The sequence below is a fragment of the Sardina pilchardus genome, chromosome 21 (assembly GCF_963854185.1).
Source record: "Sardina pilchardus chromosome 21, fSarPil1.1, whole genome shotgun sequence".
Classification (NCBI taxonomy): domain Eukaryota; kingdom Metazoa; phylum Chordata; class Actinopteri; order Clupeiformes; family Clupeidae; genus Sardina; species Sardina pilchardus.
In genome coordinates this window covers 30,956,025-30,982,880 of record NC_085014.1, presented here as the reverse complement: position 1 = coordinate 30,982,880, position 26,856 = coordinate 30,956,025, and the positions used below count along the sequence as shown (strand labels likewise).

Genomic DNA, 26,856 nt, shown 5'->3' with positions numbered 1-26,856 from the left:
GTTTCTTGTTTATAATTCGCGCCGCGGCCTCACCTAATGGAGGAAAACGCCCCTTTTGTCCCAGAATGCATTGCGCCGCTGACTTCCATTCCCATTCTCTATGCAACTTTCTGCAGGAGACGATCGCTCCTTGTTTACATCTGGAAGTCTGAGACGAAGAACCACGCTTGCAATTTATATATTTAAATATAGCCTATACATGTATAAATATACACGCTAAAGCTGTCCGGAAAGCTCTGCAGAGAAAATGCAAGCATAAAACGAGCAAAAATGAAAAACGAAACCGAAACCAGAGATGAAATCGCCAATCCTGCATAGTTCCTCTTTAAGGAAGATATGTTCTTCTGATTAAAATATATTTCATGGGGAATTCAAAGTGGACGGGATCACAACAAGAAGATCTTGACTTGACATGACCAAAACATAAATTAATTGCAATTTATGTATTGTATAAAGATAAAGTGTTTCTCTTAGTTGTGAATTGTAGACATACTAACTTGTGTAATGTGATGAATGACATAAATGTTCATTGCACTCACCCTTTGTTCTTTGCATAATGCCATATAAGACCTGAAAAATAAACACCAAGTAATTACATCAACAGACAAACGTATGTTTGTTTGTAACAATAATGGTCAAAGGAATATTTGGTAAAGTTTTCCACTACCAAATGCCTATAGGTACATCCAAAAGACAAAATACATTTCTATTTTGTAGTTTCAACCTTAAACTAGAAAATGTAATTCCATGGAAGGAATTACCATTGCATGTAATTGATGTAAATGTAAAAAGGTTGCTGTGTCAAACATTGTATTCGTTAAAAAGACAACATATGACACAGTAGGCTAGAATAGATAAATAACTAGATGTACCGCAAAGCGATACACAATATGACTGCCACTCAGTCCTGCACATTCTCTCCGCAAATATCAATCACGCTTTTGTTTCCATCGCCTACTCCATCCCCTATTGCAACTTTTATGTATGTTAATGAGTGTGTGCATGTGCGCTTGCTTTTGTGTATGAGTGCTTCTCTGTCTATGAGTGTGTGTGTGTGTGTGTGTTTTATGTGTCTCTATGTGTATATGTTCACTGTGTTCTCTGCCGTCACTGTCACTCCAATATCAGATCACACACACACACACACACACAGGCACACACTCACACACAGGCACACACACAGATACACCCATACACACACACACACAAATGCGCACGAGTGCACATACACACACACACACACACACATACGCAGGCACACACTCACACACACATACACACACACACCCACACACACACACACACACACACACACACACACAGGCTATAGTACATCACACACACTTCTCAGCTTCGGTGGTCTCACAAAACTTACTCAAAGATGTGTGTGTGTGTGTGTGTGTGTGTGTCAGCCACGGCGCCAGGATTTTCATTTTGGGTGGGCCTGACCAAATATGGCTGGGCCAGGTAATGAGAAAACCTGTCGTGCGTTTTTACGCACAGAGGCATCTTACTGGCAGGAGTTTGGACGGCCTATCAAATCGTTCAGCGCGAATGCAAGACAAACCTGATATCATAAGTAATCTGTGAACTATGTCGCAGCTAAATGTTATACGTTTGAATAACCTGGCGATGATTTGCACGCCTATATAAGCAAAGGCCACTTTAGAAATTCTGTCAGAATTACCTGCCTATTTCTTCCTGTCTCTTTCGTTCTTCGTTATTAATGTTGGCTCATGCAGCATGAGCTCCATCTGAACAGCCTAGCATTTTTAATCTATTTCTGTATTTACAACTAAAGCCATAATGTTTTGGTTTTTACAGATGGCTACTTTACATAAAAATAGGAGAGGCTTATATAATTTCAATTATTTTTTTCTGTGTCCCAGTGTCATAAGAATTTGCGCAAAATAGCTATAAGCCCAACATTCCTCGACAAGATAGACAGAAAGATTAATGAACATGGAGCTTGTTTTTATTTGTTTCAAATCATGTCAAAGGCTATTTCGTGAAAACTGTGTCATAAGCTACTGACAAGAACATTGCCATGACATTTCCAACAGGGTAGGCTACTGATTTTCTTTTCGCTTCAAATGCAGACTGAACTCGGTTTACGGTCATGCTAAGCTGTAAAATACTATAGATAAGATGTGCATGAATGTACTGAGGATTGGTACTGTGATTTAGTATGAGGTGTGTGTCAAGTTGGTAGTGCAAATAAGTCCAACAGTGCAAGATTAAATTCTAGTGACGAGCAATAAATATGTACAGTGCAAAATGTAAGCATAGTAATAATAATAACATTACTGGTATAAATATATGGACAATTAAAATAAACTTAACATAGTAATAATATAAGAGTTAGACATGAGGGTAGACATGTAAGCCATGCCATGTAAGTGTAAGTGTATAAGAGGGTGGAGGTGCAGATATACTATGCATAAAAGTCCAACTCTCCTTTTCCCTTCAGTGAAGCATTGTACAGTTGTATGGCCCTGGGTACAAAATGACTTCCTCAGTCTGTCTGTTGTGCATGTCATGGAGCGTAGTCTCCAGCTGATCAAGCTCTTCTGCTGTATGATAGTGCTGTAGAGTGGATGACAGTCATTGTCCAGGATGCTGTGTAGCTTGTTCAGGGTCCTTTTGTCTGATACTGAAGTGATGCACTCCAGATCAGCTCCCACAACAGAGCCAGCCTTCCTTACCAGCCTGGGGTGCGTTTCCCAAAAGCATAGTTGCTAACTAACATAGCAACTAACATAGTTGAAACTATGTAAGTACGACACAACTGTTTCCCAAAACGTTAGTCTGAACTATGTTGGTGGAACTTACATAGTACGATGCATCGTTGACCTACGTGGGTGTTTCCCAAAAGCATAGTAGCAACGAACGTTCGTGACCACCATCGTAAAGTTGTGTAGTTCCAACTTCACCTCTCGACCTGTGGTAAGTCGGCCCTTGTGGTTAGTAAGTACATGACATGCAGCGGACAGATGGACATGTAGCCATCGTGGTAGCCAACGATCCCACTAACATTTACTGTGGTAGGATATATTGCCGGAGGCTATACGCGCACAACATCACTGGAGAACATTATGGGGTACAGTGGAAAGTGAAATGTTGTGGAGTTAGCCTACTACACGACAACAGTGCGTGGTGAGGTACTGCGACCGCAGTTAGCTAACTGTGTTGTTGTTATTCGTGAATTGGTATGTAGCCTAATGCTAATGTGTTAGCGTGGTTTCTTTCGAACATCTTACGTTATCTTACTGTCTATGAGTGATAGACCTTTTGAATGCTAACGTAAATGTCATGTGAGCCTGTAATTGTTATGAACAGTCAACGTTACATTGTAATCGTATGTTAACGTTACATTGTAGTGTCTTTGGCACATAATAACGGTCTGTGTAATGTACGATGGATGCCTCTCATGCAGCGTACGTCCTCCCTCACTCCTCGATGCCTCGATCCTCATGGATCTACATAAAGAATGATGGGGGGGAAACAATGGGATAGTCTATCCAGTGTTAGTTATAGATCAGTGGGAACGCCCCTCGAGGATCGAGCATCGAGGATCGAGGAGGCATGTTGAGAGGCACCCATAGTCTATCTTCTAGGACAAAGACCGTGCAGTGGCGTAGTGAGTAGTGCGTGAGACTGGCGTGTTCGAGGCTGCAGGATCAAGACCCAAGCGGAGGGTGCTGGTGGAGTACGTCTGTGAAGTAATAGTGATTTATTGGTGTCTTGTTATCCACTAAGAGTGTCTCTTAATCACTGAAGCCTACGTTTTTGACCTTTGAACATAGGTAAATTATTTTAAATTTTTAAATGATGTAGCTACACAGCTGTCAACTTGAGTAGCCTCTTGCTTGGAGAACTTTAAAGAGCAACTTTCAAGTAATTGTACAGTATATACTTGTACATTTATACCTATGAGGCTCGTTGGATAAGCATATTGTGTATAGTTGTGTGTAACAGTTTGCAGTGGTTAGTGTGAAAACATGACATGAATTTCACTAATTTAACTAATTGCTTTTGCTTTGTGACCTATGTATTTTGATGTCATGCCTCATGAGGAACATATGTGAAACAGGGGTCCAAACATGTAAGCAACTATTTCCCGGCATGCTTCCAGGCCATCAGGAAGGTTTGCACTATAGCTGCTGGAATGACCTCTTCCACCAACATCATCATCTGGCAATGGGACGTCATCCTGAAGGGCCATGTCGTGCAGTAATGGCATAAAACCCACCACTGACTTGGGTGATGTCGTCTGGTGTAGTCGGGAAGGTCATCCTGTCAGTGAGCTGCAACAGGATCTGTGTGACCACTGTCACAGCTCTACTGACTGATGCCTTGCTTAGCCCAAGGCCATGCCCTAACACCTCCAAAAAGCTGCCAGTAGCATAATGTACATAATGATCAACATGTATTGCACTGTATTGCAATTACCCTTCATTGATTTCACACACCTGTTCTAAAAAGAAAGGCATGACTTGTCATGTCATATGTATGTAGTCCATACATTAATGTCTCAGGACTGTGAATGATCATTATGAGCTATATGGAGGAGGCAAGGGACATCAGAGATGTTTCATTACAGGAGTAACATCATCCATTTCTTAAACACTGTTGTGTTGTTTTCTGGGGGCCCATTATGTTGTACTACATGGCTTATTCTACTTCAAACAATATGCAGTATCCTCATAGTTACATGTCTAGGTTTCAGAATTCAGGACTATTTAGTTAACATGCTTGTGTTATCATAGGAGGTTGATGGAATAAAGTAGGTGTTGAAATGTCAGTCCACCCAGGGAATATAGATATGCTTTACAGTAACAGTAGCCTAACAGTAACAGCAGAGAGGGTTAAAGCGGAAAGTAATGAAGGATCTTTGGTAACAGTATAGACTTTACTACTATCTCAGCAGCAGAAAGGCAACAACAGCAACACATATAGTAACACTGTGTGTGTGTGTGTGTGTGTGTGTGTGTGTGTGTGTGTGTGTGTGTGTGTGTGTGTGTGTGTGTGTGTGTGTGTGTGTGTGTGTGTGTGTGTGTGTGTGTGTGTGTGTATGTGTGTGGCTATGTTGGTACAGCTGATATAGCTCCTTCAACGCTTTGAGCAATAGTATGCCTAATATTTGTGAGATATATATATATATATATATATATATATATATATAACTTCATAACTGAATGAATAATAATCATACAACATTGTGTCTGTTCATTTCAAATACTTGTGTGTGATCACATGCTCAACATTCTATATTTATTCTGCTCTACTGCTAATACACTGCACATATTATTTTCTTTTATATTAGTCTAATCCACCTTCTGTAAACCAATTATATACTGTCTACACTGCACTATATTTCTTGTTCTGTCTATGCACCACCTACACTATGTCTATGACACTATATTTTCTTCTTTTCCCCCCACTTCTGGTTAGATGCAAACTGCATTTGGTTGTCTTTGTACTTGTGCTCGGCTCAACGACAATAAAATTGAATTGAATCTAATCTACTCCAACCATGGTAGTTTTAATAGAACATAATGTAATTTTTTTTATTTAGCCAAGGCCCTGAACAACAGACCTAGGCTCATGTTGGCCTATAAGGTAGGTAGTAGGCATATGGTTAGGGCTCCAATTATTAGTTAACACCAGGACTATAGTTTGCAATCAATAGACCTTTTTAATTATTGAATGAAAATCAAAATTCCAACATCATAGCAGTGAGCATTGTCCAGGATTGAACCCACGATCATCGGACTCGTAGTATTAGTGTCTATCCTTTTACGCCACCGTATGGAACTTATTGGCGTGGAATCGGCTAATTATTTATAGGCCAATGTATTCGGTGTGTTTCAATAAATGCGTAACTTATTTGTTTACATTTCCTCTGTTTGGCGATTTGAAGGCGTCACTGATTAATTAGCTTAACCTAAGCTAGGCTACTTTAAATAAGATACACGCTGGGGTTATTATTATTTATTTTAGCCCATGACTATTGGCGATTATTAATTATCATCATCATCCATAATAATAATGAAAACGTAGCATAGGCCTATTAAAAATACTAGCTCTTATAATAGCCTACAAATTATTTTAATGATTATTATTAATAATAGACCTATGATAGGCCTATCATAAGGCTGGGCCCAGGAGTGTAGGCTACAGAAATCATAACTCATGTCAGGCAGTGTTAGCCTACAATTTAGACTTCATATGCGTTCGGCTCTAGCCGACAGGACCCGACATGCTCCGAAAACATCTGCTACTATTGTAGTCCGAACTATGTTGGTAGCAACCAACTTGGTTCAAACTAACAAAGTACTATGTTGGTAGAGCAGTTTTGGGAAACAGTCGTAACTTGGATGTTGGTTAGTTGAACGATGCATCGTACCATGTTGGTAGAAAGCTAACCTACGTAGTTGTACGGGAAACGCACCCCTGTCTAGTCGCCCAGCATCCCTCTTCCTAGTGCTTCCTCCCCAGCATGCCACAGCATACAAGAGGACGCTGGCAACAACATTCTGGTAAAACATCCAGAGGAGCTTGCTGCAGACATTGAAGGACTGCAGCCTCCTGTGCATCTGTGTGTGTGTGTGTGTGTGTGTGTGTGTGTGTTTGTGTACTGTGCATCTGTGTGTGTGCATGCGTGTGGGCGTGTTTGTGCATGTGTTTGTGTAATTTGTTATGTACATGTGTGTACTGGTGCGTGTGTGTGTAGGTATGTGTCTGTGTGTGTGTATTTATGTGTGTGTGTGTGTGTGTGTGTGTGTTTGTGTGTGTGTGTGTGTGTGTGTGTTCCTGCATGTGTGTGTGTGTGTGTGTGTGTGTGTGTGTGTATGACCGTAGCATCCAGCACCCAGAGCAACCATTCTCCTTTAAAACATATTTGGAAACTAGTTCATTAAAGGTTTCTAATGGTGTCACTTATATGTTTCTAGGACAAAAACTAGCAGAGATTGAGATGTGTGTTTGGAACAGTTTTTCCAATCCCCAGCGGGGGATTTAGACTCCAGAGGGTTAATACCACCATCTACAGGCCGATGGGTATACAGTCCTGAATGTACACATAAATCCATTTATTTTATAGCCCCCCATGGATGAAATTCCACAAAACTTATTCCCAGGGGGTGTCAGGTTCATCATACACATGAAATTTGGTGCAGTTCACAACATTTCATCTGAAGATAGGCGCAATAATATCCTGCACTTTCAGTTTCACTTTGGAGTGAGGATATTACTGCACAGAGTCTAAGTGCTCCCAATGTTATTGCGCCACACAATATAGTTATCCCTCTTACCTGCTTACAAATGCACCATGTTTTATTTTGTCTCACCATACTTGGTCGTGTGACTAGTGACTACTCGTGTAACTGTATTTTAAAAGGGAAAACATGGAGGTGTTTGGTCGCTTCTAACTTCATCTCTGTTTGGATCCTAATGAATGCATTGGGCTAGCTAAGTGCTATCAAAGTTGCGCCGTGCACCAGAGCCAGTGAGTGCACGCATTGAAACGTGAGAGGTATGTATCAACTCATCTTAGTTAAGGGAATAATGTAGCTTAATATGAAAAAACGGTGAAGTGTTTCTTTAATCCCAAAGTAGGTAAAACCAAATGAGAATTCGTTCCATCATTATTGTAAAGATACTGTATGCACGACAATCTAAACATCAAATCAAAACAACACACCTGTCTATATTGACTGTCTGCAGGCAAACTTGAGCCAACATCCTCATTTGTTCAAGATCAAAATTGATGTTTCAGGGGTGGAGCGATGGAGCAGCATATTGAGAAAAGACTCCTTGTTTCCTTTCTGTTTTAGCCATGTGGGAACAGAGACGTCTGCTTGACCTCAGTGGTTTAAACAGTCCATGCGTCGGGACAAAGCCTACTGTTTCGAAGTTTTTACCTCCACTACGCACCTTAACAATTTCGCCATCTGACATAGCTTCTTTGCTTTGGCAAGCTCAAGCGAAACAGCAAAAGATGGATTCCTGTGTAGTTCTGGCTGTTGTTGGTGTAGGCTAGCCTACTTTTGATTTGAGGTCGGCTATGACAGCGGCCCTATAATCTCTGTGTGTGTAGGCTACTTCTGATATTCAACTTATTTGCGCAAGGTGTTGTAGTGGCGACTGAAGTTTAAGTCTTTCATGGCTGATATAGTTTCTAAGCTAAACTTGACACATGGGTTTGCCTTACCATTCTATGAAGAGACACTCTGCTTCCGATTTTGACTGAAAGGTAGCCTACAGTTTTATTAATGGAGTTTTCTTTAATTTTTGCACTGTTTTCCCATGGCGATGGTAAAGGTCCGTGGCCCCGAGATTGTTTGCATAGGAAGCGCTATCTATCGGTGAACAGTATAATTACAATGACGGGTGCGGTTAAAAAAAAAACACATTTTTATCACAGTAAAAATTATTATCTGCGGGCCGCACTGAGTGAGGAGGAGGGCCGCATGCGAACTACAGAACTTCAGCCATGAACAGGTCAGGGATCGAACCGGTCGGGAATCGAACCAGCAACCCTTCGGTTCTGAGACTGAAGCCCTAACCAGTAGGCTACAGCTCTGCCCCACCAATATGAGAAAATGTGTGTCTCAATGCTGAATCACGAATTCACATAGAAGTTAGCTTAAAATGTAGAAACAATATAGCTCTTTTCAGCAGACATCGCAAACATAATCTACAACATTCGCAAAACGGAGAACATATTTCACTCATCATTTGTAATTACTTCTCGCGCCTATGCCTGCTCAGCATAGCTGCTCTCTCTATCTCCCTCCCTCCGAGGTAGACCCTACAAGATGCTTCTCCCTAAATGAATGAAAATTATTTTAGAAAGTAGCTGCGGAAGCCTGTAAAATGTGGCATGAAATCCTGGCTACTGTGTAATTGAAACCAGACAAGGTTAGGCTCTTTGTTCCAGGTCCGATCATTTTCGGCTGCGCGAACATAGGCTACCTATTAAATGAATAGAAGTGAATTTGGGGAGTGAATTAGAACTAGCCACCCATTCATTTTAGAGCTTAGATTATCTGCACAAACCCGAACTGCGGGCCGGTGTTACGGATCTCGAGATCCAACAACACCGGTTAAGCCTACTATGAAGAAGTTGAAAGTCAAGTTTGCTTAAGGTTTGTTCAAGAACTCTTCCAGAGTTTTTACCTCAAACAACACAAATCAACACAAATAAATGAACAGATAACTCCAACGTGCTGTAGCCTATGTCATAATGAAACAACCACAGACTATCAACACGGTCTGACACGAATGACACATGGCTTTGTGCAAATTGAATTTATGACCAAACGATTTGATTCGTGCACGAAGCGCCATCTAGCTATCATTATGTGTAAGTAACAGCGTCCCAGTCTGAAGACTCAGTGGTCTTTTGACCACCTCAGCCGCGCTTTAAGTAGTTCACACCAGCACGGCGCTTCTAGTAGGACGTCAAAGCGGATGACAGATGACCGGGGCGCGGCGCTTCTAGGTATAAGTGGGTCAGAACGGCACGGCTCTTCTAGTCTTAAAACTAGGGCTGTCAAAATTAGCGCGTTATTAACGCGTTAACGCAATCTAATTTTAATTTGATTAAAAAAAATTAACGCATTAACGCACCTTCTCTTTGACCCCTTGAATGACCCGTATTGAGGTGTTGCGCGCAGGATGCGCCACACTGACGAACAAGAAAATAAGCTTTGCCGCCAAGTGGGCGTTCAGGTTCATTCAACAGTAGGCTATCAGCACAGCAGTTGTGCATCATCATGGAGACTAAAGGGCTCATGGGTGGGAAGTTTAATTTCAAAACATTGCCAGATGGTTCACTTGACAAAACGAAAGTTGTGTGTAGTTTGTGTCGAGCTGAGTTCAGTTATCACCGAAGTACATCCAGCATGAAGTATCACTTGCAATGCAAACACACGTCTTCCAGGTCAAGCTTGGCTTCTGGTAACGTACGACAAACCACACTTGACAGCAGTTTTAAAAACAGACCGATGGATGCGTCGACGTCCAGTAAACTGACACAAGCAATCGCTAAATGGATAGCCACATCATGCAGACCGGTGTATGTAGTGGAGGACGAAGGTCTCTGCGATATTATCCGGATTGCCTCCGGTGACCTAACGTACGAGTTGCCATCCAGGGCCACAGTCATGTCCAGGATACACGAGTGGTATGACACAGAGAAGGCAAAATTAGCTACGAATTTGGAAAACACAACTTCTATCGCGCTCACGGGTGACTATTGGACATCGCTAGGTAATCACAGTTATCTTGGAGTCACAGCTCATTTCATTGATCAGGAGTGGAAACTGCATTCACATGCATTGACTGTGATGAGAACTGATGACAGACATACGGCTAATGCATGCGCGGATCATTTTATGGATGTGGCCGGCCAATGGAACATTCAAGAGAGAGTGAGCACGCTGAATACCGACAGTGCTAGAAATATGATTGCCGCTTCGAAACAGCTACCATTCGAACATCTGCCGTGTACCGCTCATAGTATCCAACGCTCAGTCACAGTGTCTCTACAGAATAGCACATTTGAGGGTGTACTGGCTAAATGTCGCAAAGTGGTAGGCCACTTCAAACATAGCCCACCAAATACTGCTGAACTTCAGAAACAGCAAGTTGCTCATGGGCTAAAGGCTGAGACACTCGCTCAGGATGTCCCAACAAGATGGAACTCGACTCTAGAGATGATTAAGAGAGTGCAAAGAAATCAGGAGCCGCTGAGAGATGTCCTAGCCCAGCAAAAAAACAACGTGACCATGCCAACAAAGGCGGAGCTGGAGAAACTTCAGAAGCTGGAGTTATTGCTGGAACCATGCAGGTAGGCTACGTTCTTTTCTGATCAAATGCCATTGTAAGACTAGATAAATGCAATAATTTACCATTTACATAAAACAGTGTTCCACTTTTTTTTTTTATTAGACTGACTACATTCTCTTGAGCACTGCAGTGTGCACTCACCTCTGTGTAACAGCTAAGGCCCTATGAGTGTATAAGGGGAAGTTTAGTGATACTTGACCCATAGCCCTGTTGGCCAAGATCAGCTTGTGCTGTCCATAGGGAAATTACTAGTAGCCTAATTTTGGCATAATGTTGACAGAATATGGACTGCTAAAACTGGCCTAATGGGGCATATAGCCTTATGTTTCTGTCTATTTCATAGCACCCCATTGGTTTAGGTTTAGCTGCCTTATAGTTTGTTGTGCCAAATGTTTTTTCTTTTTCCTATGTACAACACAATGGACTAAAACAATACCTGTAGGTCTACAAGTCAACTACAGTAATACCAAACTTTCAGCTTGAAGTCCCTCAATTATATTTTCAATTTTGCAGATACTTTACAGAACTCCTTGGAGGTGAAAAGTTTGTGTCCTGTTCAGTCGTGCTGCCTGCATTATGCCACCTGTCTCGGGTGATGGAGACTTCTGAGGATGATCCAACCTATGTTATCAAGTTCAAGCAAACCTTCAGTGCAGACATGACAACCCGCAAAGACAAAACCAATCTTACATGGCTGAAGATTTCAACTGCCCTCGACCCAAGGTCAGATGAGGAGGAGGATGGTGTTGAAAACTGCCTAGCACGCTATAGGGCTGAGCCAGTCATCTGCAAGGATGAGTGTCCCTTAGAATGGTGGTCCAAACATGCTTGTGTTTACAACAAGATAGCATGTCTTGCCCAGAAATACTTGGCAACACCTGCCACATCTGTACCCTGTGAGAGGCTATTTTCCCTCTCAGGTCATGTTGTTCAGAAAAAGCGAGCTGCCTTGTCATCTGGAAATGTGACCAAACTAGTGTGTCTTAGCAGCTGGCTTTGGTCAACTAAAGAGAAAGTTTAGAGAAATAACAATCTGTAATTCAAAATAATGCGAATTGGTCCCATTTAACTAGTCTCTCAAAGTTCTTCTCACTGTGATATTGAAATGTCTACTTTCAGTTTTAGTTTTTTCTTCAACTTTTACTTTACATTAAATTACACATGCAGTAAGGGACTACAATTACAATTGCAGTAAGTGAGAGCCTGTTCATCATTTACAAGTCTGTGGTCCAACTTATTTGGATTTAACTGTACACTTTGTTGGTTTACAATTGTACTAAGTAACTGCCTGTTTACAATTCCCAAATCTGTGGTGTTCTGTAAGTTTCATATTCAACCTGCACTGAGTGAGTCAATAAAACTCCTTCAAGATCACTTGGTCTATTTTTTTTTTTTTTTTTAAGTATATTTTTTGGGCTTTTGTGCCTTTAATTATGACAGGACAGTAGAGAGAGACAGGAAGCGAATGGGTGAGAGAGTCGGGGTGGGATCCGGAAAGGACCTCGGGGCGGGAATCGAACCCGGGTCGCCGGCGTGTGGTGCAGGTGCCCCAGCCAGTTGTGCCATGGCTGGGGCCTTGGTCTAGTTTTTTATTTTTAAAATGTGATTAATCACGAGTTAACTCACCAATACTATGCAATTAATCGTGATTAAAAATTTTAATCGCTTGACAGCCCTAGTTAAAACATATCTCTTTAGTGCTTCCCATAGTTAGGTATGGTGCAGTGTGGAACTTCAACCACTTCAAGGTCTTATTGGAACGGACCACCTCTGCTGTGGGCTTGTGTGACTGGTGCCCCAGTCATGCGTCCCATGGTGGCTACTGACCACACCTGTGCTGGTGCTGACTACCCTCCACCATGCCTCAGTTATGCTGCTTTAGCATAGCGCTGTCATGGACTTCTCATGTGTCATGCCGTACAACTCTTCTTCTCCCCTCTCCCTCTCTCCCTGTCCTGTCTTTCAACTCCCTCTACTTCCCTCTCCCCCTCTGCCTTTTCCCTCTATAGTATAATAATTTATATCCCCATTGATATGCTCATTAATACCAACCATCATGACTTATAGTAATACTAACCCACTTTATTTCTCTTCCCTTTCCCCTATACCTCACCTATACCTCACCATTACCAGTCATCAGCCATCTTTGTGCCTGGCCCTCATCACACCTGAAGTCCCATCCCTCTGAGTGACATTGGCATCGTCATTCCTATGACTGCCCTACCATCGCCTGCTGTGGTTCCCTGCCCGGATCCCTGGCCCACACATCCTAGCGACCCATTACCTTCCGAAATTACTAATGGATTACTAATGGACAATTTATTCCCTACACTGGACTATTTTAACCTTCTGATACTACAAATGACTTTACTCTATTGTAACTGACCCTAGGCAGATGGGTTGGGCCCTTGAGTCGTGGATCTGTCTGAGGTTTCTTCCTATATGTACTGTATATCCAATTCTAGGGAGTTTTTCCTTGCCCCTGTTACTCATGGGCTCTCTTTGAATGTTTAACACTCTGTAAAGCGCCATGAGACATGTGTAATGTTTTGGCACTCTATAAGTAAAATTAAATTGAAATTGAAATTGAAATTATGTTGCAGGCTAAGGTTCAGTCTGTAACACCTTGTTTAAAGCAATTCTATTCAATAGCGTTTTACATACAGGCTGGGCACTGGTCATCGTAGACTGCCGAGATAGCACTGCTCCAGTCTTCAACTGAACGCCAAGTTAATGAAGTCACTCTATTCAAAATGTGATGACCAGAGAACTCATTTTGAATCATAGTGTTGTGGCATTGTTCCAAAAAATAACTTAAGCCAATTATTGGGCGACATGAGCATTGTTGAAGTTCTACATGTATTCGTGCAAAGCGCACAAGCCCGTTCATGTCGATATTCAGCCATTCTAGTATACGAAAACTGTCACTGAGCTAGACAAATTCTGTGGGCAAGGCCTCAACTGGGCGAGCTCATGAATAGTAAGTAAGCAGTGTGAGACTGCAAACACTCAGCATGAGACTTACATCACACCTTCAGCGCTTTATTTGAAAAGAACTGACCCTTACTTTCTTTTTTTTCTCCATTTCCATGTCTGATCTCTGAATCCACTACAGCACATGCACTCACACACATACACTCACACACTCACAGGCACACACACACACACACACACAGTGTTGGTCATCTTACTTTAAAAAAGTAATTAGTTACCGTTACAAATTACTTCTGCCAAAAAGTAATTGAGTTAGTAACTCAGTTACCACACTGTAAAAGTAATTAGTTACTCAGCAAAGTAACTGACGTGAATTTTTATGTTCTATAACGCTATTACGTTCTATAACATCTTTTTATTCTGACTGAAGAATAAAAACAATTATTCGGTACAATTAGTGGGTGGAAGTCAGAACGTGCGCATGGCATCCGCCCACCCAGCCCAGGCCTGGGGTGGCTATCGGGAGATGCGGGAGGATTCCTGGTGGGCCGTTAACGTTTTGGGCCGGTCTGATTATTGTGAGCTTAAATATATTGTTTCTGACGATTTGCTGCGCTCTCGCGGCACTTCAGCAGCCAGGGCTGTGCGGTCGCGGCCCCTTACTCGCAGTTTCTGAAATATTAACAAAGTGCACTCACAAAACTGTTCGGAAGTCGCAACCAAGTCTATATTTGCAATCTACAGGAGTAAATGAACAACCCCTTCTCTAGTTGAACGGCCCTGACGAAATGTAGGCTATGCAGCAGAGACGTGTAATAGGCTAATAATTGATTTTACTGTAAGGTAACCCCCGATATCAAAAGCCCTCAAAAATAAAATAGGCTATCTTTAAAATGTATAGGGTCCTCCTTTGAAGATAACGTTCAGTTTCAGTGAAGTAGCCCTGTGAGAAACTATAGAAATCCAACAGACAGAGAAAGTGCACATTTACTTGTCACTATTATGCCTATAAGCTATCGTGGCAAGTTCGCTACATATGTGCAAATGAAATGGCGTGGATTTGGTGAGTAGCCTATTCAAGTCTTTTTTCCCCTCCTGAAGTTGGAAGTGGGCCTATAATGAAATTATTTCCAGATTCCACTCTGATGTACAGTATCTTGGTAGCTAGTCTGCCTAGTCTGTCAAGGGTGATTAGGCTAATATACATTTATTTATTAGCTCAGGGGAGGGTAATCCATCCTATATGATCCTATCCAGTGAACGCGCTTCATTCAGCCAAATTGTAGTAACGCGACGCTTTAAATTCTCAGTAACGATAACGGCGTTGCAACGATGAGAAAAGTAATTAATTAGATTGTTTCGTTACTGACAAATTAACGCCGTTAGTAACGCCGTTATACTTAAATGCCGTTACTACCAACACTGCACACACACACACTATACATGCATGCACATGCACACATGTACGCACAGACTCATAGGCATGTACACATGCACGCACACACACACACGCGCGCACAAATACATAAAAACAGGCAAGCAGGCACACACACACACACATACACACAAGTGCGCACACATAGACACACCCATGTGCATGCACACGCGCATACACACGTAAGCATGCACACACACACACATTTTTTACTTGTTTATAAGGTTTATGACACGTTCATGACAGTGTCATGTCACTCTTATGTACAGTAGATACCTTCAAGTAAAGGGTAACCCAAAGGTCAGTGAATTATGAGAGGAAGTTAAACACCCTGATAACTTACCAAAGACAATGACAAGTACAGACACTGCAAGGGCACCTATGATGGCTCCAGTTGACACTGAGGAAGAAAAAAATATATCTGTAGACATGATATTTAGGGTGCAGTAATGAAGAAACACTATACCTGTCAATTAAACTGTGGATTCCACTAGTGGCTAAATTGCACACAGGATTTCTAAGCTGTTATGACTGAATTACAAGATCTATTTCATTTCACAGTGACATTACAGTTTTTGCCTATTGCTTACACACGTTTTGCAGCATTTGGCTCATTACCGTAAAACTCCAAACAATAGCCCGGGCTTTTATTTTGCCAAATTGCCAAAATGCACCGGCGTGTATTTGAGACAGGCGTCTATATGAGACAGGCGTTTAATTTAGTGTTGTTAGTTGAGTGTAGGTTTATTGTAGGATTAGAAATAACTACCCAATAGCATAAGCAGACGGAAAGCATGACAACAGGAGGTTACCACATTATATTACGGTAGGCTACTTTATTTAGCCTATAATTCGAATGTGTTTCACAAATCAGATCATATTAGAATTAGCCTACTATATTAGATATGTCTTAAATTATTGGCAGCTTAAAATAACGAAACTATGTGACAGCGGGCTGAACAATTCAAGTTACCATCGAGCCTGTGAACTTGTTGCCCCTGATAACACATCAACAATAAAGACTGAATGCTACCCTGTAAAACAACTGCAATCGTGTGATTAAAAATGATCCTATTAATCGCTATCACCGTGATCCTCAACTAGACTACTACAAGTTGATTTGCGAATTCCTCCTCCTCGTCGCTCTCCTCCATTTGCCTGCCTTGCTTGCGTAGCTCCCGATGCGCAGGTCTCTCCCTCTTTCGAGACAGACGTTACAGCTCAGCCTTTACGCACCCTCTTTGGATCAACCGAGAAATATCTTGCCGCTGCTTCTCCCGAATTTTGTTAGGCACATTTGACAACTATCAGCTTAAATGTCATTTAAATCAAGTCTTTTTCTTTTCCGCCACGGTATTGAGAGAAATGCGGAGAAATGCGGAGAAACGAGAGAAAGTGAAACTAAACAAAGAAAGTTCGTGATAAAATATGTTGTCTAGTGCGCAAATTAAAAAAATGGCATTAATTAAGTAATGCAGGACATAGGAAAAAAGTTAAGCATTTGGAACTCTGGCTTTCACCTCCGCAGTCATGCAATTATAAATTTAGTGTGCGCAATCTGCACCATGCTGGCGATCTGACGGGTATAAGAAGAATATATACAACCCGAAACTAAAAAAACAGACCAGGCTTCTGTTGGAGACCGGCCTTTACCCCAAATCTGTAGCCACACCGGGCGTTTAAAAGAGACATGCGTCTATTTGGGACTCGGCTATTGTTTGAAGTTTTACGGTATGTCAAAACTCTACACACAGCTATAAGACATAGCACTTGGGGATAAACAACTCACATCTATGCCAAAATGAAACACTGCAATCAAAACATAACACTCCTTTCTGAAAACTAAATTCTTGCAACAAAACTAAACACACAAGCACCATTTCAATTACCCTACATATCACCAGTAACACACTGATGCACTATATAAAACACCGCCGTCTTTGTGTTTCTATTTTTTTCTCTCAAACTCTCTCTCATTTGTGATTGAAAAAAAGCAACATATATATTTGTTTTGTGTGTATCTGTGTGTGTGTGCATGTGTCTGTGAGTGTGTTTACTGTACGTGCATGTGTGTGTGTGTGTGTGTGTCTGTGAGTGTGTATATGTGCAGGTGAGTGTGTATGTGGTGGGGGCTGGGGGGGGGGGGTGCAATACTGTATCACACACACAAACAATGGGTGGGTGTGCAGAAAATAATTCCTTGCAATGCAGAAAATACTGTAATTCCTCGATTGCATTTAGAAAGGGGCTGTAAGAGGGTTGATATGGTTGTTGAACCAATCTGAGACCAGAGCAGCCCTGATGTCATCTGAGACACATCTCTGCACTGGTCCTCGTCCTTGTCCTTGTCCACGTCCGACAGCTCTGTCCTTGTCCTTCTATAACTCTTACTCTCATTGGGTGCATATAATTTGCTCTTTTATACACCCTCCTTCCTTCCTCGATCATTGTCCTCACAGATCTAGATAAAGAATGATGGGGCGGCAACTACGGGATAGTCTATCCAGTGCTAGTTATAGATCAGTGGGAACGCCCCTCGAGGATCGAGCATCAAGGATCGAGGAGAGATGTTGAGAGGCATCCATAGTCTCCATGCTTGCAAAGTTCTCAAAATGGCTTACTGACATACTACCTACCTTGTTCACAGAGAAAGCAAAAGCCAGATGTGTCTTGTATTCATACCATCAGTGTGTAGTTGACACATTGTGTGCTTAGTAGATGATGGCATGTGTTTACTGTTTGATACAGAAACACCATTTTTACAAAGGAGTGGAGAGTAAATCAAGCTGTGATTGCTTTTGCAAGAGAACTACAATGTTTTGATAATTTGGTGAAAGGTTTTGTTATTTGTGTGTAGAGTTTTCCAAAAATAGCTAATAGTTACAAAAAAATGTGTTTAAAGGTATACTATGCAACGTTTTTCAGTTAATCAATTCGTTCCATACTGTTATATGATTAAATGAGTCATTCGAACAATGTTATTTTCGGCCGCCCTAGTGGTCTGTAGCGGTAGAACCACGCTTGCAACTTCAGGAGTCCTCGGGCACGCACCCATGCTCTACTCCAGGAAGTGTCATGTAAAGTCTCATGAAAAGGCACGGCAGACTGACCGATTGAGGAGTTTTGTAAAATATACACGCTAAAGCTGTAGGGGAAGCTCTGCTCTCAAACGACGTTTCAATAAACCATTGTTGAAATGAACGAAAATGGTTTTAGAAAATCGCCTATTAGGCCTATCAGAAGGAAATAGCCTTCAATTCAACCTGAAATACTCGAAAGGCAACCTTACAGTAGATTAATTCATGAATTCATTACGGTTACAAGACCGCATTTCCGTGAATAGGCTATTATTGTCAATGTCAAGGCGAAGACGAAAGAGATGGACAAGATGGACATTTTGGCTACATTTACATGCTAGGAATACTTAGAAATGTGTATAGGCTATTTTAAAACGGAGGCATGTTCATTTTAACCGGCGACGCTGGGTAGCCTACAGTACATGTACCCAGCACTTGTTATCACAGATTTTGTCCCCACCACTTTTGGCAACACTGCGACCATGAAAACAGAAAATGTCGGAGTGGTGGGACCTTTTTCCATAAGGAGAAATGCCTACACTACGACAATTGGACGTCAATGTCGGAGTGGGGATATGTCGGAATGAACGGCAGATACTGAGAAGCATATTGGTAGCGCACTAGTCTCCCCATCCCACATATCGGAGAGGCGCAGGTTCTAATCTATAGAGTGGGTTTTTTTGCCAAAGGCTCATGTTGCCTGTTGTTTATGGACAGTCAAAAAAGTGCACAGAAGTACTGTAGGTTCAATTGGCTCAACGCAAAGTTAGTGTGGTTAACGTTACCATTTCTAGAATCGGAGTCACATCTGCAGTAAATTAGGTAAAACTGCCTGCTCGTGATGAAGTACTAATTGTTTATCCCCAGGAAACAGGATCCCATCGATCGAGATCCTTAACACTGGTCCGCAGTTCAGGTTTGGGCAGAGAATCTAAGCTCTAAAATGAATGGGTGGCTAGTTGTAATTCACTCCCCAAATTCACTTCTGTTCATTTAATAGGTAGCCTATGTTCAGGCTTCGAATTATGACTTTGACCCTAATATAAGGGGGTCTCTTTTTTTTTTGTTGAATATTTTTAAAAAATAGGTAAAATAAATAATAGGTCAAATAATAATAAGTACTAAATAAATACTACCAAACTAGCCTAAAAAAGACATAGGCGCTCAAGTTCAAGAGGGGGAGGTTTTTTTTGCGCACGGCACAACTTCGTGCATGCAAATACACAGCAGACAGAGAGGCTACATATATATTATTAATAATAATTTGCTATTGAAAGTATTGTTTTCCATTTGCACTGGGTTAGAATTCTCAATAGGGGGTCCATTCAAGTCGATGAACAACAAGGCAGTGAGGCTCCGAGCACGCAGTCTATTTCTAGTTTTATCGTCTGTGTCATTGCAAGCGGGGGAGCGTACCTATGTTCCCCAGGTCCTATGTTCCCCGGGTCCTATGTTCCCCACTTTCTATGGAACCGGGGAACATAGGACCCTTTTTTTCTTTAAGTTTATAAAGGGTCCTATGTTCCCCGCTTTTCCCAAAAAGGGTCCTATGTTCCCCGGTATGTATTGCAACCGGGGAACATAGGACCCTTTTGGGAAAAAACGGGGAACATAGGACCCGGGGAACATAGGGATGACCCCGCAAGAAGGGGAGTCCACAGACGTCGGAAGAACAGTGATGCTTAATTAGCTCTTTTCACGTGATGTCAGACGAAGCGTTGCTGGGTATCCTCCGGCATGTCCAACCGCCAAATACTACAGAAGAAGAAGAAGAAGTAATCATGGGTTTCATCAGGTCCCTTTCCACAGGTGTATACAATCAAGCACCATGCAGTCTGCATTGATAATCAAGGTGCTTGATTGTAATATTGGCCAGAGGGTTCATAAGCATGGTGTGCTAGGTGCCAGTGATAATCATGATGATTGTACCATGTCAATTACAGACACTGACAGCAGGGCTAGTAAAAATAGGGCTCTGGAGAACTACAAAATCACCCGCAATAGGAACTGATTTGACCAGGCTACTTTATTGTATAGTAACATAGGGATTGTGGTAATACTAGGGTGACCAGACGTCCCGGTTTTCCTGCGACAGTCCCGATTTTGAGTGGCGTGTCCCGAGTCCCAACAAAAGCCCGTCGGGACGCTAATATGTCCCGGTTTTCACCAACCACAGTTGAAGTGTGGTTTTAATATAGCCCGATCACTACCTAAACCCATGTAGAAACTAGCATAAAGTGTCCGACTTATGATTTGTGTGTGTGTGATCGTGTGCCAGTCAATCGCAGTCTGCACAATCTTTGCAGTCAACGTTACATTGTTTCATTGCCTCGTTTTAATGGCTAGCAGTACGCTACGACAATGCTGAAGAGAAAGTCATCATTCTCAATAACCTAGTCCGTGAGCCAGAGGGGTTGGTCGTTATCAAAAAGGGGGCAAACCATACCTTTACTGAACGCCTGGAATCTCCGCTTTTCAGTGATGTATAATGGCCATCTGACAAGAGTAGCTGTTTAGAGTTATCATGTAAACTAAGGTTGAGAAAATATTAGTTTCGTTTTCAAAAAATCTTTTCATGCATAGGCTATAGGCTATAATGTTTAGGAGTCAGACAGTGCATGCCCTAATCTCTGACTGAAAGTGCACAGAATTTGTGCATTTACACAGCAATATTTAAGAAATTTTCTCGGGGGTGACACCCGAACCCCCACTACCGTTTGGGCTTAAGGACGGCTACGAAAAAAAAGTTTAATCTGTCGCATGTTGACGTTACATTTGATAACGCACAAAAGTGTCCCGGTTTTGGTTCAGAGAAATCTGGTCACCCTAGGTAATACTAATAGTTTACTATTGTTGGTTTAAATGTGACTGTGGTCCTGTTCATTTTTTATGTAGGAGAAATTACAAAAATCAAAGTAAAACTGCTCAAATGTGTTCAACAACCAGTATTTACTAAAAGGTGCATAATTTGACGTTATTGCCATCCTGTGACGTCATAATATGCAAATTAGATGAGTAAATTGACCCCCTTTCATAAACTTTAGTTCATACTCAATGATTTTCACATTTACAGTAGGACTTTATCTCTGACCACTTTCAAGCCATGGCCTTTTGAAATTTTTATGCAAAAATAAAAAAAAACCTGGGCGGTTAGAGGGTTAACAGTCAGCGACTGAATTTCCAAAATTGGAAGTCATGGGAGTTGTACTGGAATCGCAGAACGCTCCCGTCAACCAAGTAGTTTAGTGTAAGGTGCCAATCTTAGCAGTTTTAAGTCCGTCGGAGTCAGTCTTTTTCTTGTTTTGCCGTTACGACAATATCAAACATGTTTGATATTATTGGAAGTCTTTTCAGTCGTGGCTCATGCAAATGGTGACGTGAACATTAACAACCAATAGTGAACTCGCTCCAACACGAAACAGGAAGGGGCAAAATAGGCGACAGCTGTAGCTTATATGATTATTTGTTATTTCATTTCTTATAAATTATTAGTCTAATTATTCTACGTGACAGAACAGCTCTATATCTGTTAGGGATGTCACACATGAAACATCATCAAGCCAAGAAATTAATAATAATAATAATAATAATAATAATAATAAATATAGCTGCAAGCAGCAATGTGGGGGCCAAGCAAGCAGGTCAAAAGGCCAGAGTTGCCATGGTAACTCAATGCTGTTACGTTAGGTATGTAGTTTTAAGCAGTCACTAGAATTTTGATGTCAAACAACCCAAGATTGGCCGAGATGTGAGCTCACTTCCTGTTCGGCGGCTTCGCCGAAGACTTATGTTACACTCGGGCTGAAGATCATCCGTGTGAAGTTTCGTTCAGATCGGATAAATTTTGCGACCTGTGGAAATGTTTGAGGGGTTTTGATTAAATCCAATATGGCAGCCGAATCAAATAATTTCAAACACATGAACAGCTACAGGCCAAAATGCCTTTTTGCTAATTGCAGCGCCCCCTAGAGGTCAAAGGTCACCAAATTTCTTGTGTCTCCTCCTGATGGGGTCCAGAGTCCATGTACTAAGTTTGGCTTCGATGTGTGCAAGGGTTGCTGAGATATGAGCCCACTTCCTGTTTGGCGGCTTCGCCACGAGTTTTGATTGGCTGTTATGGGCCAACGGTAAAAGTTCCGAAGACGAAAAGCACGAGCTGAATTAGTCTTGGTCTGAAGATGCTCTTTGTCAAATTTGGTGAAAATCAGAGAAAAATTGTGACCTCCAATACATTTTAAGTGTTTTTAATAAAATCCAAAATTACATGATTACAAAGATACCTGGTTTTTGAAAATTGGCCCAAGGGTTCAAAAGTTACGTGCGTGAACGCACATCCAACTTTGACCTGTTGGTGGCGCTAGAGGGCTTGAGTTGCCGACATGAAACTTGGTCACATGAATCATCAGACTGTCCCTAATCAGTGTGCCAAATTTCACATCTTTTCACCAGTCGGTTCTATGGGCTGCCATAGACTCCAATGGCAGAGGAATAACAATAATAATAGTTTATAATAATAATAATAAGAAGAAAACTAACAAACACAATGATATAATAATAAAGTAAAACGAGTAGAAATAAGAGTAACCTGAACAGCTAATTGCCTCTTGTTAGGATCAGTCGTCAGTCGCCATCAAAGATCCGGATATCTGGTGTGATGCCAAGAACCGCTGGGCTTCCTTCACCGAAAAGAGGCACTGTCTCTCCCCGTGGTCAGTCCTGATGAACAGTCGTGCTGGATACAGTAGAGAGGGCTTGAACTTGAAAGTGAACAGCTGGCGCATGACTTCCTTATATTCAGCTCGCTGGTCCATCACTTCAGGAGAGTATTCATCGTATAGGTACACCGACTTGCCATCATATTTTAGGTAATCTCGCTTCTTGCGAGCAGCACGAATCACTAAATCCTTAGTTTGAAATTTGTGGTGGCAAATGATCACTGCCCTAGGTTTACCCCCCTCTGCTGGTTTGGGTCTCAGCACACGGTGAGCCCTGTCGAGCTCTGGGGGAGAAGTCAGCACATCTTTGCCCAGTATATCCACCAACAAATTAGAGACAAATATTGTTGGTCATGTTTCCTCGACAGATTCGGGTACTCCAATAAGACGCACATTGCACCGCCTCCCCTCCAAGTCAGTTATCTTGGCTTTCGGTTCAGCGTTGTCATCAGCAATGTTGGTTAGCTCAGATTCCAATGACTGCAGTTCATTCAGCCCAGATTCCAGGTCGGAAATGTGTTGGTCATGATTAGTAACTGTAGTCTGTATACCGTCCAACTTGGCGTCAATGGCAGCGAGTTTATTTTCAAATCTGACGGACAGTGAGTCAGGCTTTGTTAGCAAGTCTGCCCGAGTTCAGCTAGCATGCTAGCTAAAGTAGCATTGTCGATAGCAGAGTCCGGTGAAAGTTCTTTCTTTGATTGTTTAGTGGTGTTAGACATATTGGCTGGCTAGAACTGTCAAGCAGATGTTTAAAATGCTGTTAAGATTAAACCGACTAAATAATACTGGAAATAGAGACTGTGTGGCAGGAGCCTGGAAAAAATGCCACTACTCCATTCCGCTCACCAACCGGAAGTCCACCCACCTCTTCACCACACCCCTGCCACCAGACAACAGTCATCAAACATTTTGAGTGGGGTAACAAGCCCTAGCCATTGTAATACTTGAATTTCCCCTTGGGGATCAATAAAGTATCTATCTATCTATCTAATATTCACTAAATATACAAGGATTCATTAAAAACATACCAGAAACTGATGACTCAATTTGCTCTTTCATGGGTGTCTTGCTTGGATGCTGAAATCTCTGTCCTGTTACCAGAGAGGAAAATATGCACATTAATTACACTGAAATATTAATTTCACACATATGTGTTTGTGTTTGGAATGCTTTTATAGAATGCATATGATTAAGCCTAATGCATTTAAAGTGGGTTAAAACTATAAACCTACAACAGTCTGGAGAAAGAAATACTTTGATTTCTTATTCTCTGGTACATCTTCCACCGCTACTGTGTTGATGTTTACAAGACATTCTGGTCAATTTCTTTACTACAGGATTTCTGCCTCTGAAAACCCTCAGTTTGGGAGGCTATGTAGCCCTACCACTTTGCCAGACCTCTCAATCCTAAATCGGACAACCCATTTTCCAGTATTTGTCATTTCAGGTGTTTTTAATAAAGAAAGAAACATCTGAGAGCCTAATGAATTACATGTCCTTTTACAGAACTACTCCTAGAAATCAATCATCTAGTCAGTTTATGACATTTTTGGATTATACAAGTTATACAAGAATGTCTTTTTAAGTGTTAGTGTGTTACAAACACTCCAAATCTGAGTGAACATCGATGGTTACGTCAATTACAGTTTTTTTCAACTGTTTACACACTAAAATTAAAAATTTCAGACAGTTAGCAAAACTTAAAGAGACCCTATGCAACTTTTTCATAGTCATAAAATCGCTTAGAAATCGTTGTTTTGCTTGACTGACCAGTTTTATCGAAAACAGTAATATTTCCTCCCCCCAGTGTCCCTATCCGCTATTGCAACCTTGCAGTTTGTTCAGGAGGCAATCGCTCCTTGTTTACATCTAGAAGGCTGAGACGGGTAAGGAACAAGAAGAACCACGCTTGCAATTTATATATTTATGTATAGCCTATATATGTATAAATATACACGCTAAAGCTGTCGGGGAAGCTCTGTAGAGAAATATGCAAGCATAAAACGAGCGAAAACGAAAAACGAAACCGAAACCGGAGATGAAATCGCCAATCCTGCATAGTTTCTCTTTAACACTCAAGAAGCAAAACACCTGTGCAGAGTAGTACAACAGTAAGCACAAATTCAGCTTCACACTTTTGCAAAACATTACAGTGAATGTCAAAACGTAAAACACATTTTAACAGATAAAGATTGTAAGGTTACTAAGGCCCTGGCTTGCCAATGACCACACTAAAGAACAAATTGAATAATCACATCCACCAGGTGTGTAAGCACACGTGCAAAACGCAGCACTCAGATGTGTTATACAGTCTTGCCTTGCCAATGAAGACATAAGGGGCTTCTCAACATGTCTCCTCGATCCTCGATGATCAATCCTCGAGGGGCGTTCCCACTGATCTATAAATAACACTGGATAGACTATCCCATTGTTTTCACCCCATCATTCTTTATGTCGATCAGTGAGGATCGAATCCCGAGGAGCGAGGGAGGACGTATAAAAGCCCAAATGAGAATCACCCATAGCCTGTGATGTGGATTAACTCTTATGGCCTGATCCAGCTAGACAGAGAGATGATTAGAGTATTACGTATTGTTGTTACTTGTATGTATTGTTGTTTTAGTTTTTCTTCAGTGACTGTAAGTGTACAGTACTTTTTATTTGTGTAGGCCTACAGATTTTTATTTTTCTACACTTTACAGTAGTAAGAACTATAATTTTGCCAGTTTCTGTTGATTGACTTGTCACTGTAACTGAACATATGTTACAGTGAAATAAATAAATATTGTCTGCAGCATCAGTTTTGAGCATTGCTTGATGAGTTTATTGTATATTTTCTCTATATCTCAAAAGTAATCATGAAGAAAGTCTTGGGTTCATCAAAATATTTTCGTCATCTAAATTATCCTAATGCTCTCAAACAATATGTCTGAATAAGATCCATATATTGGAAGAGGGATTTTACAGATGTGTTTTGAATTTATTGTGTTGGTGTGTATAATATGGAGACAGTGTAGAATCGCTGAAAGAATGTGTAAGTGATATGAGAACAGTATAAGGTTTTTATCACTTTGTTTATTGTTTTGACTGAAATATTCCATTTTGCTAACCACCTTTTGTGTTCTGCTAATTTGGTGTGGTTTTTGGTTAATTGTGTGAGGTGTTTAGACAAAAAGAGCCCTGTTTTCAAAATTGTGTGTAAACGATTGGATAAAACTGTAATGCCACATGTCATGGAGAATGCTTCATACAAACGTGATTTCCATGTGAGTACACCTGTAACCATGGTACAACATGGTTATGTCAGATCCTGTTTCTGCTAGGGAGAGGGAAATCCAGCCCAAAACTGAATGTGGTACCCTACGCCTGAATCAATTCGGAATTCGGTTTAGCTGTGAGGGTGTTACCCATTTGAGTGCACTCTGTAATTGAGGATGAGTCGGTAGGGACTGGTGTCTACTGTCTGGAGTCTGGAACCATCAAGCCTTCTCTGTCCAAAAATCCCCTGTGTCACCAATATATGTCTCTGAGCACTGAATACTGGAATGGTAATGGTAACTAGAAATGCAATTCCAAGGAATTACCAGTGCATGAAAATGCAAAAAAATTATAGATAGATAATGTAGATATGGCTACTAAGGTGTAGCTAGGGTAAACATGGTGGTTGCATAGTTTAAACAGAGTTGATAGTGTTTAGGTAGACATTTTAAAGCTTAAACATTCCTGTTCTAACTTAACTAATGATTTCTAACAGGTATTCTAAAATGTTAACTATGCTAACAATGATAACCAGGTTGATTGGTTTACTTGGCTAATGATTTCTAGCAGTAATGCT

General features: G+C 41.3%; 2 protein-coding genes across 8 annotated transcripts in view; one reads left to right on the top strand and one right to left on the bottom strand.

The window, feature by feature from the left end:
• The window catches only part of LOC134068923 (complement factor H-like), a 70,972-nt gene that overhangs the window by 23,849 nt on the left and 20,267 nt on the right, over positions 1-26,856 (bottom strand). For 5 of the 7 annotated variants that reach the window (XR_009936736.1, XM_062524739.1, XM_062524737.1 and 2 more), the window contains exons 6-8: positions 24,050-24,112; positions 15,570-15,626; positions 540-570 (exon numbers count right to left, since the gene is read on the bottom strand). Coding sequence is in view for 5 of the 7 variants with exons in the window: in XM_062524739.1 (XP_062380723.1) it covers positions 540-570; positions 15,570-15,626; positions 24,050-24,112 (151 nt within the window). In the remaining 2 variants the exon portion in view is untranslated. The remainder of the gene's footprint in view (positions 1-539; positions 571-15,569; positions 15,627-24,049; positions 24,113-26,856) is intronic. The other 2 variants (XR_009936737.1, XM_062524740.1) reach the window with 1 other exon arrangement.
• On the top strand, positions 10,014-11,878 carry LOC134069439 (E3 SUMO-protein ligase ZBED1-like). Its single transcript, XM_062525404.1, has 2 exons — positions 10,014-10,858; positions 11,371-11,878. Exons 1-2 carry the CDS (start codon positions 10,014-10,016, stop codon positions 11,876-11,878), a joined length of 1,353 nt encoding a protein of 450 aa, XP_062381388.1.

Coding starts and splice junctions, on each gene's coding strand:
- LOC134069439 (XM_062525404.1), top strand. CDS start 10,014: ATGGATGCGTCGACGTCCAGTAAACTGACACAAGCAATCGCTAAATGG. Junction 10,859..11,370: donor TTATTGCTGGAACCATGCAG/GTAGGCTACGTT, acceptor TCAATTTTGCAG/ATACTTTACAGAACTCCTTG.